Source organism: Babylonia areolata, chromosome 4 (genome assembly GCF_041734735.1).
Source record: "Babylonia areolata isolate BAREFJ2019XMU chromosome 4, ASM4173473v1, whole genome shotgun sequence".
Classification (NCBI taxonomy): Eukaryota; Metazoa; Mollusca; class Gastropoda; order Neogastropoda; family Buccinidae; genus Babylonia; species Babylonia areolata.
In genome coordinates, this window is record NC_134879.1 from 8555139 (window position 1) to 8568405 (window position 13267).

The following is a 13267-nucleotide window of genomic DNA, read 5'->3' on the forward strand; positions in this document are numbered from 1 at the left end:
ATGCAATCCACTATCTACATCATCTCCACACTATTTAATGTAACATGTACATACACTGTTTCCACCATATTTAAACCTAAAGTGTACCTTGTTCACAAAACATGCATGTAACCAACAACACAATGGCAGCACCTGTTAAACATAAGTAGTATAACTAGTTATGGCCTTTTTCGGGGGGTTGTTGTTTTTTTGTTTTTTTTTTAATCAAATCAAATCAATTTCTACCAATACATTCAAGCTCAGTGTAAAAGACAGAAACAGCCAGCCTATCCTTAGCACAAAAAAATGAATAATAAGGCATGCCAACTGCCAATACCCTTTCCTCATAACAAATGACAAAAACAATAAAAAAATAAATTAAAAAAATGAAAAGTATGCTTTAGCCTTGGACTCAAGAGGCAAAATAACCGGCTGACATTATAAAGGATAGACCCGTCTGGAAGGAAAATCAAACCAGCCCCCAGATCCTTTGTTATTGACACACTGTTGACTGTGTCACTGTCAACACACACACACACACACACACACACACAGCATGGATTATTCATTGCCATCCAATTCTGTCTCACTCTGGAAACTGGTGCCTTAAGAACTGCACAGTGGTAAACACTCAGGAGTAAAAGAGGAGCCGTGGGTGGGGAATGAGCAAAAGCTCACACTAGTAATTTTATTCTTCTACTTATTTGCTTATTATATCAACTATATATTTCATTTATTTCTTTGTCATTTTTTTCTCTCTCTTATTTTCTCTATAACTACAATGTTGTTTGCTTTTTAAGATTTTAGTTCCAGGTCCTGTCCTTTCCTTTATTTGATCATATTTGGCTGTTGAAGCCAGGCCTGACACTGATCATAATTGATGAATGTAGGGGGCAGTATATCTATTTAATATTAATTAACTGAAGATCGGTCACTTTCCATGACCCACATTCACCTTAATGTTTCATACACATCTTCCATTCTAAAGTAATAATATGATGAAACAAGAAAATATTTATACACGTATGCATGTGCATGTGTCAGTGTGTGTGTGCTTGCTCACATGTGTGCATGCAAATATTTCATTTTATTTGTGCAAGTGCAAATGTGTGTGTGTGTGTGTGTGTGTGTGTGTGTGTGTGTGATTCCAACTCCCCTCACTGCCCTCAATTCATCCAGCACACTTGTCAAGGGTGTTCAAGGTGCTTTGATAATGATCAGGACTAAAAAGGTCATTGTTGGAAGAGTGTTGTTTATTCAGCTTTCAAGATAATCCACTGAAAATGCAAGCCAGCGTGTGTGTGTGTGCATATGTGTGTATATGTGTGTGTGTGTGTGTGTGGTGGAGAGAGAAAGAAAGACATGTTGGATGACATTCTCTTATTTACCCATTTTCATTCTGTTGACAGTACTGATTATTAATTTAATGTGACTGCGATGTGAGTAACACCATTTCACAAGCCACTATAAAAACAAACTTATAGTATACTACATGTGCATTTTTAAACCAGCAATGGCATGAGTAAAAAAAATTGTTATAATATCAATAAAAACATGAAATAATTACTGGTCAATCACACTGGTTAATCGTTTGTTTCATGTTATTCATACACACAAACTCACTCTGTCTTGATCTAGCTGTGTCTAACTCCAACTATAAGTACTGACATTTTAAAATTGTCACAATATCGAAAATGTAAAAAAAATAAATAAATGCAATAAAAAAAAATTAAAAAATCAACAAGCCCGTGTCCACATCATCCAGTGAAACAGAACACTTTATCAACTCCAAACAGAAACTAATTAAAACTTGAAAACACGAACACACCCACACCTGTAAAACGCCCAGCATCAAAACCAGAAATCTACACACAGACAGATAAACCTACAGCTAGATAATGAGGTGAAACAAAAACAAAACAAAAGTTAAATAAGTAAAAATTTCAAAGATATAAAAGACACATTCCTGTCACCATTTCAGCATTAGTCATCCGTCCATCACTCCAACCACTATCACAACTGGATTTTTCTGCAGAATTTTGCAAGGGACAACCCTTTTGTTGCCATGGGTTCTTTTACGTGTGCTAAGTGTATTATACATTATCTCCGTATATATTCTCATCCCAATCTCTAGAATCCAGACCATCACTCAAGATGTAATGGAGAGGGATTTAATAATATTGGCGTGATATTTCTTTCATGTGCATGCATGTGTGCATGTGTGCACATTTTACTGATACATATATTGGGTGTCCCCAAAAAAGTGAACCGCTTTTTGACAAGTATTTTTTCAGTGATAGAGAAACCGAATTTATTGAAAATTTCCACACAGTAACCTTGGGGTATCATCAACAAGTCTGCAAAATATCTAAAAGTTTGGACACAAATTATGCGAGTATTGTCAAATTCAAAACAGCACGTAAAAAAAATCCAATATCAGAGGAGAACTCACCTGTTGCAGTTTATGCTCAATGTGGCCTCCATCTTCCTCCACGACTAAAGGAAGCTGTTTCTTCCAAGCAGAAATGCTTTTATTTCTTCCACCAATATCTCCTCCCATAACATTATTATCCTGTCTAACGCCTGCTCGGTCAATTTGTCTCTCACTCCCCGGCAAACTTTCTTCTTCAGAGAGTCCCATATGGCATAATCCACTGGGTTACAGTCAGGACTTTGTGGAGGCCATTCATCCTTCTTGATGAATTTTGGTGTAGCCTCCTCCAGATGGACCTGGGTTACCCTACTTGTGTGTGAAGGAGCCCCATCTTGCTGAAACACATAACTGTTGCTAGGACAAAGACGCCTACAATCCTGGAGATGACTGTCATCCAATAACTGAATGTAGCTTTCACTATTAACCTTGGCTCTATCAGTGTCAATAAAATGAATGTCTGTTTTTCCTTTCCAGGATACTCCAGCTGAAACCATTATCTTTTTTGAAAATCAAGAAGTCTATACTTGTTTCTGTTTCCCATAAACGCAATCATTTGGCGATTTTTAGCTATCTCTAATGTAAAGTCTTTCTCATCTGTGAAAATGATCCTTATCACATCAGTGGCCTAGTAGTGGTCATTCAAGTTACGGCGGCAAGTTTTTTCTTTTCCCTCTAACATTTTGGTCCCTCCTTGATACCTGTATCCTCTTGAAGGGCTTCAGCTCCTGTTCTTTCGCCATTCTTTGCACAGAAGACTTGCTCACTTGTAAATCGCTTGCAACTTCTCAAAGAGATTTGTGGTTCTTCTCCTGGGATTGCATCAGTTCCTCAACACGGTCCTTGTTCTCCTCTGAACATAATTGCAGTCTTGGGTCTCCCACTGTTAATTTTACGTGCTACTGACCCTTTAGTGCATATTTTAGCGATGTCTATTTACAATGACATGACTCCACCCCTTGCCTGGAAATTCCTTTACAATCCTTCTTCCAGCCCAGCCTTTCTCCTTGAAACAGTTTTCAATGGTAACCTTATCACTTTCACTCAAAGGCATGGCTGATCCTTCCAAACTGAAACTTTGGAAAGAACTGATTTTGGATACAGACAATTTAAAAATAATAAATAAATAAAATCAATAGACTTCACACCCAGACAGGCTATTTTTAGACTGACATTGATTGACAGATGCCAACACCTGGCAGATGGCATGAACATGATGAAGGTCACATTGCACAACTCTGATATTAGATTTTTTGACATGCTATTTTGAATTTAACAATACTCGCATAATCTGCATCCGAACTTTTGGATATTTTGCAGACTTGTTGATGATACCCCAAGGTTACAGTGTGGAAATTTTCAATGAATTTGGTTTCTCTATCACTGAGAAAATACTTGTCAAAAAGCGGTTCACTTTTTGGGGGACACCCAATATATGTGTCGGTAAAATGTGCACACATGCATACATGCATGCACATAAAAGAAATATCACGCCAATATATATATATTTATACACACACACACATATGGATTATTTGATGGGTGTTTTATCTGTATATACTGATGTTAAATACTTTTGTCTTATGATGATGAGCAATACTTTGTTTTAAAACTGTGTGCGTGTAGACATGTGTGTGTGTTTTCTACTGACAGCTATTTTTGTGGATCTTTATTCAACTGGAATATTTAATCTCCTTTTAATGGTGCGCATGATTGTATTGTTTCTGTTTATTTTTCAAGTACAAATTTACCATGGCAGTCAGTATGTATTATGTCTTCTAATTCAAAACAACTGAAAATTACTGCGTCACATAGTGTGTAATTACCATGCCTTTAATTCAATACACAGAACACAGACAACAACTGAATCTTTTTACTGATTAATAAACAAGCCAAGTATTTCCAAAATAGCTCCCCTTTCTCCAGCATGTTGTTTCTCTTGCTTTCTATTCACATGTATTTTCAAGTGTGTGTGTGTGTTGCTAGTTTTTCTTAATCCGTCAGAATCAATTACGCATGCACGTCAATGGCGGAAAAGCCTTTAGAGATGACTATCTGCAGTATAAGTCCCTTAAAAAAAAATTATTATAAAAATTCATTCCAAAACTAACACCTGTGAAATGCTCTGAGCACAGACCTGCAGTCTGTAAGCCAGCATATTCAGTTTGGAGACTAGAAAACAATAAAATATTCATGTCAGCTTCGCCACCCCAGCGTACTGCCAACATGGCAATGCAGAGTTCTCCCACTCCCAGTCCCCCCTCACCCCCCAACTCTCCTTACACACAAACACCCAAAGCCAGCTGCTGTAGTGCTGATCTGAACACAGTGGGCAGCCTGCCAACTGTTGCCCTAAACCTGCCAGCACTCAGGTGCACTGCATTCATGACTGCCTCTTGGTTTGCCTGTGTACCATAGAAATCTCTAGCAATTTCCACTGCCATACACTTAGTCCCAATAGCATAGTAGGCCTTCTTACATTATCATTATGCCCTCCCCCTCCACCCATTATCTTTTATAAAGCTGGGAGTTAAAAAAAAAAAAAAAAGAGGCCTGTTTTCTTATCTCAGCAACATTCAGTATACATGTCAGTTTTCGTTGTCCTAAAATTTGTTTTACTGGTGAGACCAACAGAAAGAAAAACTGTCCATGTATGCCAGTGCAAAAATGTATGTACATGCATGAGCAAGAAATAACTGCCCTTGTGAGTCCACATAACTCTGTCAACCATGTGCATACACACAATGCACACCTAAATCTAACACAATATATTTTATGACCTTTTGCACATTTGAAAATTAATTCAATATTCATCAATGTCACATACTCATCTACATGTATGTATACAAAAACTCAATACTTTATAGTTTATTTATTATTAAATTGCTAATACCTGAATAATAATATTTTCATGTATGAAACTACGTGTACTTTGCAGTGTAATATTTCTCCCTCTTCTGTCGGTTCTGGTCTAGTTAAGAACAATTATGCACCAAAAACACAGACATATGTTATAAAAACCTATTTTGTGTACACTTTCATCAACTGATTCTGTGTAGGTGTGCATCGCATTGGGAGTGCATGACACTGCAAGCTTTGTGCACTTTGGCTTGAGTTTGAATTCAACTATTGTGTAACTACTAAATACAGTGTTACAGTATGCCTTGTAAGATGAAGCGAGAGACAGGACTGTCAGTCACTCAGTTTGAGACTGTGAAACAAATACTGTAGTATTACTGTCTTTGATTTTGGATGATGGAGACAATTTACACCTTAACAATTTTATTTAATTTCATTATCTTTAAACCACTGTCAATAATTGTTTACCAATCCTCAGCCGGTAAATAAAAAATCTATAAAATGAACTTTTCTTTTCCTTTTCAACCCTCCAAAGAGGAGCGGGAATGGGTGAGGTGGAAAAGGGAACGGATTACTGCACAGCAGTAATGATGCAGGCATGTTAAATTGTTTCCAACCACCACCACCACTCCGTCCCACTTCCTCCCTTTGGGTGGTTACCAATGATGACTGCGCAAATTCTACACAGCGTTCAACGATACAACTGAACGTAGGTTGGTAACACTATATAATACTCTTCCATGACGTTAAGGTAAGGTGTTTCATCATACTTTGCACTTTGCAGCCATGTGCCGTTGGCAGTATGCGGTATCACTATGGCTGAATTACGAAAAACATTAACTCCGTCAAGCAAATGTGTAACTAACTATCAAATTTATCCCAGGGTAGTCATCACTGATCTGTAAAAACGATACACATCGCGAAAATGAACCAGTCCAACCACTTGCCGACTACTAATATGCTGAGTGTCTGACCTCTGTCGGGTCAGTCTTACCTGACACCGGCAACAAACGTCGGCTTTTGTCGCCAACAGGTCCACCACTTTTCCCTTTCCTTCGTCCCCCCATTGTGTACCAAGGACAACAGTTACCGCTCCTTCCGATCGCGCAATTTTACGAGGAATTATATCTTTCCCTCCATTCAAGGCTGTGCCGTCCTGAGCCCTCAGATTCTTCGCCATTTTGTCGTCAGGCTATGACACATGCGCACATGTATATTTGGCGCGCAGGTTGACCTAAAAAACCGAGTTATCGTTCGTGCTCTCTGTGTGGAAGAATGGAAGGTAGCAGACTGGTTAAACCGCTTACCTTATCAGTGTCTGCAAAGGTCTGGGTTCGATTCCCGGCCTCGCCTTTTCTCCCACTATTCACACACACACACACACACACACACACACACAAAGAAAAAAGAGAGCGTCACGTCATTCCGATGAGTCGACAAACCGAGGTGTAGTGACTTGGCACCGTCTAAAAAAGAACACAATAAATTACATGATGTCAGCCGTCATATCCTCTGGCAAAATTCTGTAGGCTTAGAAGAAATCCAGTCTAATTGGTACACAAATATATTATGCACTCAAAACCTGATCGACCAAGCGCGTTGGGCATGCTGCCGGTCAGAAATCTACCTGGCAGATGTCAGTGTCAGTCGCATGTATGGACTGATTTTGCCCGAACTGAACGCAATGACACGCGGTGCTGCAGTCAGCCGGGAGGAAGGCCGCAGAATCACTATTTACATTATTAATTCACTTGTAACGGTCAGTTTTAGTTTCGAGTTTCTCAAGGAGGCGTCACTGCATTTCCTTGTGAAACTGAAACTAAAACTAGTCAGTCTCTGGGGAGGGACTGAGAAGAGGACTGATTGGTGTGTGTCGCCCACTGAGTGTCGTGTCACTGACTGAGTGTGTGCGGTGTGTATGTGTGTGTCAGTGTGTGTGTCAGTGTGTGTGTGACCCTGCCGCCAGGTGTGTGTACTGCGTGTGTGTGAGAGACTGAGAGAGACTGGAGAGACTGAGAGAGCCGGAGAGAGAGAGAGAGCTGATGAACAAAAACACTGAAAACTAAGTCACCGGCATACACACTGATATATGGAGGGAGCACTCACTAAAGTCATTCCGAGTCTCTCTCTCTCTCTCTCTCTCTCTCTCTCTCTCTCAGTCTCTCTCGCTCAGTAAGTACACACACACATACACACACCGTCACACACACACACACACACACACACACACACACACTGACTCCGTCACCGTGGCACACACACACACACACACACACACACTGACTGGCACACTGGCACACACACACACACACACACACACACACACACACACACACACACACACACACACACACACACACACACACACACACACACACACACACACACTGTTACGGCGGCACACACTGACATACTGGCACACTGACACACATACACCGTGCACACACACACACACTTTAGCAATCCAAGCATGAGGTAGGGGTACGTTCTGTACTGATTTCACTGATCAGGCAGTGTGTACTCAAAACTCGCCGCTGCTACCGACTGAACACTAAAAGCTGAGAGACTAAGTTCTCCATTCAAAGTTTGCGGAAACATCAGCCCGGCATAAACTGATATCTGGCGGACAACAATTATGATTTATCAAGCCGGATTCCCAGTGTGGATCGTTGAGAGCGCGACGATAATCATGTCCTCAGTGCACTGGCTGGTCAGTCAATGATGAACAAACCAGCAAAACCAGTAGTCATGAATGCAATACTGCTGCAAAAACAAAAGGGCGATTCACGTGACCTGTTAAGGGACTTTCCACAAAGCATATTTATCAATCGCTTTAAACCTCATACGTATTGCATTACCTCAGCGAATAACATTAATTATCCCCAGCTGTTACATCAGCTAGGTAGGCTACTTATGGTCCAACAGGTGTACATAAATTAATCAATTACGGCTGGTGACTGACATGGTTTCAGGCTCTCAGGACGAACCCCGTCCGTCGTTCGATCTCTGAAACAGGCAGAAGACGAATAATTTTTCAGTGTTAGATTCAGTTGAAGCCCATTAAGGACCGGTCGAGTGAGTACTGTATCTACACGTTTTCAGTCACAGTGTGTGTGTGTGTGTGTGTGTGTGTGTGTGTGTGTGTGTGTGTGTGTGTGTGTGTGTGTGTTAGATAGAAAGAGAGCTGCTCGAGCATAGGGCCTTTGTCAGTGTGTGTGTGTTTGTGTGTGTGTAATTTTTGTTGTTGTTGTTGTTGTTTGTTTGTTCGTTTTTGTCTTGCTTTGTTTAATTAGTTTTTCTTTCAGATATCAGTCCAACATACGATTTACCGGACTACTATACCGGACCGACTTTTCAGTGCTGAAACTTTGTCCTGAGCACGGTCTTCTCCACGAACCAGCTGCTCTTACTTTGAACAATAGCGGCATTCGTACGTACCAGGCGTCTGTGTTTTGGATATCTGTTTCATAGCCGTGGAACATAACTTCTACTGAAGACGCTTTTTTCTAATTTATTATATGTATTAATGTATCACACACACATACATATATACATACATATATATATATATATATATATACTCGCCCTGTGGGTTGGGCACTGATAGAATAGACCCAATAGACCCACTGCCCTGCCATGCATGTCGTAAGAGGCGACTAAAGCAGGACCACCTCGCCCGGAGGATAAAGGGGTTTACGTAGGGTTAACTACCCTACCTGTAAAAAAGACCAGTTACAGAAGCATCGACGACAAAGAACCAAAACATTCACCTGGGCAAGGAAGGGTCTCCGTCCCGGAGACTTATGACGCGGTGCAGTGAAAGCCGAAACTGTGAGGAAGCTGCAAGGCTGACTCCCCTTCTGACACCCAGGACAACAACGCGAGTAGCCACATGGAACATCAGGACGATGTATGAAGCAGGAAGAACCATCCAAGTAGCGAGAGATATGAAAAACTACAAGATCGGAGTGCTAGGATTGAGTGAGACAAGGTGGCTACAGTCAGGACAGATGAAACTTTCATCTGGAGAGCAACTGCTGTATTCAGGACACACAGAGGATGGAGCCCCCCCCCCACCCCCACCCCCACACACACACTGAGGGTGTGGCCCTGATGCTGGCACCGGAGGCACAGGGGGCACTCATCGGCTGGGATCCTATCAACTACCGCATCATCACAGCCAAGTTTACCACCAAGAAGAATGACATCAGGCTGAACATCATCCAGTGCTATGCTCCCACCAATGATGCGGAAGAAGAGAAAAAAGAGGACTTTTACCAACAACTACAGACAGTGATAAACAGAAGAGGAGCCAAAGACATAACCATACTGATGGGAGATTTCAACGCCAAGATCGGAAGGGACAACACTGGCTACGAGGACACCATGGGGACACACGGACTGGGACAGATGAATGAGAATGGTGAGCGCTTTGCAGACCTGTGCGCCCTGAACCAGCTGATGATAGGAAGAAGTATCTTCCCACACAAGCGCATCCACAAGGCCACATGGAGATCCCCGAACCACATCACGGAGAACCAGATCGACCACATCTGCATTAGCCGTAAGTTCAGGAGATTATGGCATGATGTACGAGTGATGAGAGGAGCCAATGTGTCATCAGACCACCACCTTCTTACGACGACAGTGAGACTTCGCCTCAAGAGATTCACCAACGCCAACAACACACGGACAAGGTACAATGTTGGACTGCTCAGAAACAAGGACACACAAGCAGCATTCCAGATCAGCCTTTCCAACAGGTTCCAGCCATTACAAGAGCTGATAGAAGACAGTGAGATGGACATCGAGACACAGTGGGAACACAGCAAGAAGCTCTGGCACGACACATGTGAAGAGGTCCTGGCAAGAAGAAGACTCAGCACAATGAATGGATCTCTGCCGACACCATCCACAGGCTGGAAACAAGGAAAGAGAAGAAAACTTCGCTGAACACGAACCGAACAAGCGCAACTAAGGCAAAGGCACAGGAAGAGTACACAGCAGCGGACAGAGATGTAAAGAGGAGCATCAAGAAGGACAAGAGGGACTACATCGACGACCTGGCCAGTCAAGCAGAGGCAGCAGCCGGACAGGGGAGCCTGAAGGACCTGTACCTGGTGACCAAAAAGCTGATGGGCAAGTTCCAGCAGACAGACAAGCCAGTGAAGGATAAGAACGGGAACCCATTGACAACAACCGAGGAACAGCTGAAACGATGGGCAGAACACTTCAGGGAGCTGCTGAACCGCCCTGCCCCTGACGCACCACCAGACATCCCACCTGCAGAGACATAACTGCCCATCAGCTGTGACAAACCCTCAAAGGCAGAGATCAAGAAGGCCATCATGACTCTGAGAAATGGGAAGGCTGCAGGGCTGGACGAGATACCAGCAGAAGCCATCAAAGCAGACATGTAAACAGCTGTCAACATGCTATACAGCCTCTTCAGCAAGATCTGGGAGAAGGAGGAGGTACCAGCCCAGTGGAAAGAAGGAATCATCATCAAGCTGCCGAAGAAAGGAGACCTCAGGGACTGCAGCAACTACCGAGGGATCATGCTCCTGTCAACGCCAGGCAAGGTTCTCAACAGGGTTCTACTGGAAAGGATGAAAGAGGCCGTCGACCCCAAGCCCCAAGACCAGCAGGCAGGCTTCCGGTGGAACAAATCCTGTGCCGACCAGATCACCAGCCTGTGCATCATTGTGGAGCAGTCGCTGGAGTGGAACTCCCCCCCCTCTACATCAACTTCATAGATTATGAGGCCTTCAACAGTGTGGACAGGGAGACGCTGTGGAAGCTGCTGAGGCACTACGGAGTCCCAGAGATCATCATCTCCCTCATCCGGTGCACCTACCAGGACATGAGCTGCAGGATTGCCCACGCAGGCCAGCTGTCCAAAAGTTTTGAGGTGAAGACTGGAGTTTATCAGGGGTGCCTGCTGTCACCGTTCCTCTTCCTCCTGGTCATCGACTGGATCATGAAGACCACTACAACAGGCAGGAACAACGGTATACAGTGGACACTCTGGACACAGCTGGACGATCTCGACTTTGCTGACGACCTGGCGCTCCTGTCACACAACCACAGCCAGATGCAGGACAAGACCACTCGCCTGGAGACCACGTCAGCCAGGACAGGGCTCAAGATCAACAAGAAGACCGAGCTGATGAAGATCAACACCACTGCCAACACACCAGTCACAGTCGGTGGAGAGCCCATCAGGGAGGTGGAGTCTTTCGTCTACTTGGGAAGCATGGCTGACCGACAGGGAGGCACGGACTGAGATGTCACACCCAGAATCGGCAAAGCAAGAACAGCTTTCATCATGCTCAAGAACATCTGGGCATCTGGAGCAATCAGTATGAAAACCAAACTCCACATCTTCAACTCCAATGTGAAGTCAATTCTGCTCTACGGATGCGAGACATGGCAGACAACACAGACGATGCAGCAGAAGATTCAGACATTCTCCAACACCTGTCTGAGTCACATCTACAAAATCCGATGGCAGGAGAAGATCCGAAATGAAGATCTGTGGGAGCGAGCGGGACAGGAACCAGTGGCCAAGCAGATACTGCGGAGGAAGTGGGGCTGGATCGGACACACCCTCAGGAAGCCAGCGTCCAGCATCACACGCCAAGCCCTGACCTGGAACTCGCAGGGAAAGAGGAAGAGAGGCCGGCCTCGCAACAGCTGGAGGCGAGACACCGAGGCAGAGCTGAAGCATCAAGGGACCAACTGGACTGGAATGGCCAGAACAGCCCAGAACAGAGTGTGATGGCGAGGGGTCATTGATGGCCTATGCTCCACCCTGAGCGATGGGCATATTGGATGATGAATGATATATATATACATGTGTGTGTGTGTGTGTGTGTGTGTGTGTATGTATGTATATATATATATATATGTGTGTGTGTGTGTGTGTGTGTGTGTGTGTGTATGTGTGTGTATTCATTTAACTTAGTGATTCTCTGTGAACAGTGAACAGGGTGGTGTTGACAATACGGGGCAGTGTGTGTGTGTGTGTGTGTGTGTGTGTGTGTGTGTGTGTGTGTGTGTGTGTGTCTGTGTCACAGTTTGTGTCTCTGTGGGGTGGGGCGTCAATAATTGCACATATACCAGTGTGTGTGTGTGTGTGTTGCCTGTCACACAAGGTTTAGTGTGAAAAAAACGTGCATGGGGCCATTGGAACAGGTTTGTGTAGCTGAAGAAATGAGAGCTTTCCCGCAGTGTTTCTTTTTCTCTGCTTTCCTTCTCACTGTGGACATTATCAGAACATCGACATCAGCTTCCCTGTCCTCAGCCTCCCGCTGTGTTTTGAGAACCCCAGCTGACATGGCAGTTCCTTTTGGCAATGGTTGAGCTGTGGCCTATTGGTAACGCTCCCAACTGAGTAGGAAGTGACTGTGCACAGGTTTGAATCCCGTAAATGAACAGGGAATTTTCCTGTCTTCTCCTCTCCACTGAACTTTATGTGGTGTCTGTGTGGTAGTCATTTGGACGAGATGATAAACTGACGTCCCATGTGTGCATGTAAAAAACAAAACAAAACATGGGAACAAAAACTTGGATCCTGGCAAAATTCTGCAGAAAAATCCACTTTGATAACAAACCAAATCCAAGGGAAAAAAAGTGGGTAGAAATGCACTGGCAACAGGCTTTCCAACCTGGACAGCAGTCCATGTTTCTCACAGTGGGTGGAGTGATGAATAACAGATGACGGTGCCTTTCCCAGGGACACAGCATGCTGAAAGAGGCCTCAACTCGGATGGCTGGTGAACACTGGATCAGAAGTCCAATGCCTAACAGATGATGATGATGATGATGATGATGATGATTTCTATGACAGTATCATGTCCAGTTCATCAAGCAGACCATTTCAGAAAGTTCTTGCAAAATATTTCTTCAATGTACAAACATGCAAGATCATACTTTCCACTTGGAAATGGTATCATTTAAAGTTGTGAGGATCTCTTTCTGGAACAATCATTCAAG

At 43.5% G+C, this 13267-nt stretch overlaps 1 protein-coding gene across 1 annotated transcript in view; it reads right to left on the reverse strand.

Moving 5' to 3' along the window:
- Positions 1-6669, reverse strand: part of LOC143280824 (adenylosuccinate synthetase isozyme 1 B-like) — a 42847-nt gene extending 36178 nt beyond the window's left edge. The window contains exon 1 of the mRNA XM_076585524.1: positions 6264-6669. Within this exon, the coding sequence (XP_076441639.1) occupies positions 6264-6449 (186 nt within the window). The 5' untranslated portion in view covers positions 6450-6669. The remainder of the gene's footprint in view (positions 1-6263) is intronic.
- Positions 6670-13267: the final 6598 nt, after the last annotated feature.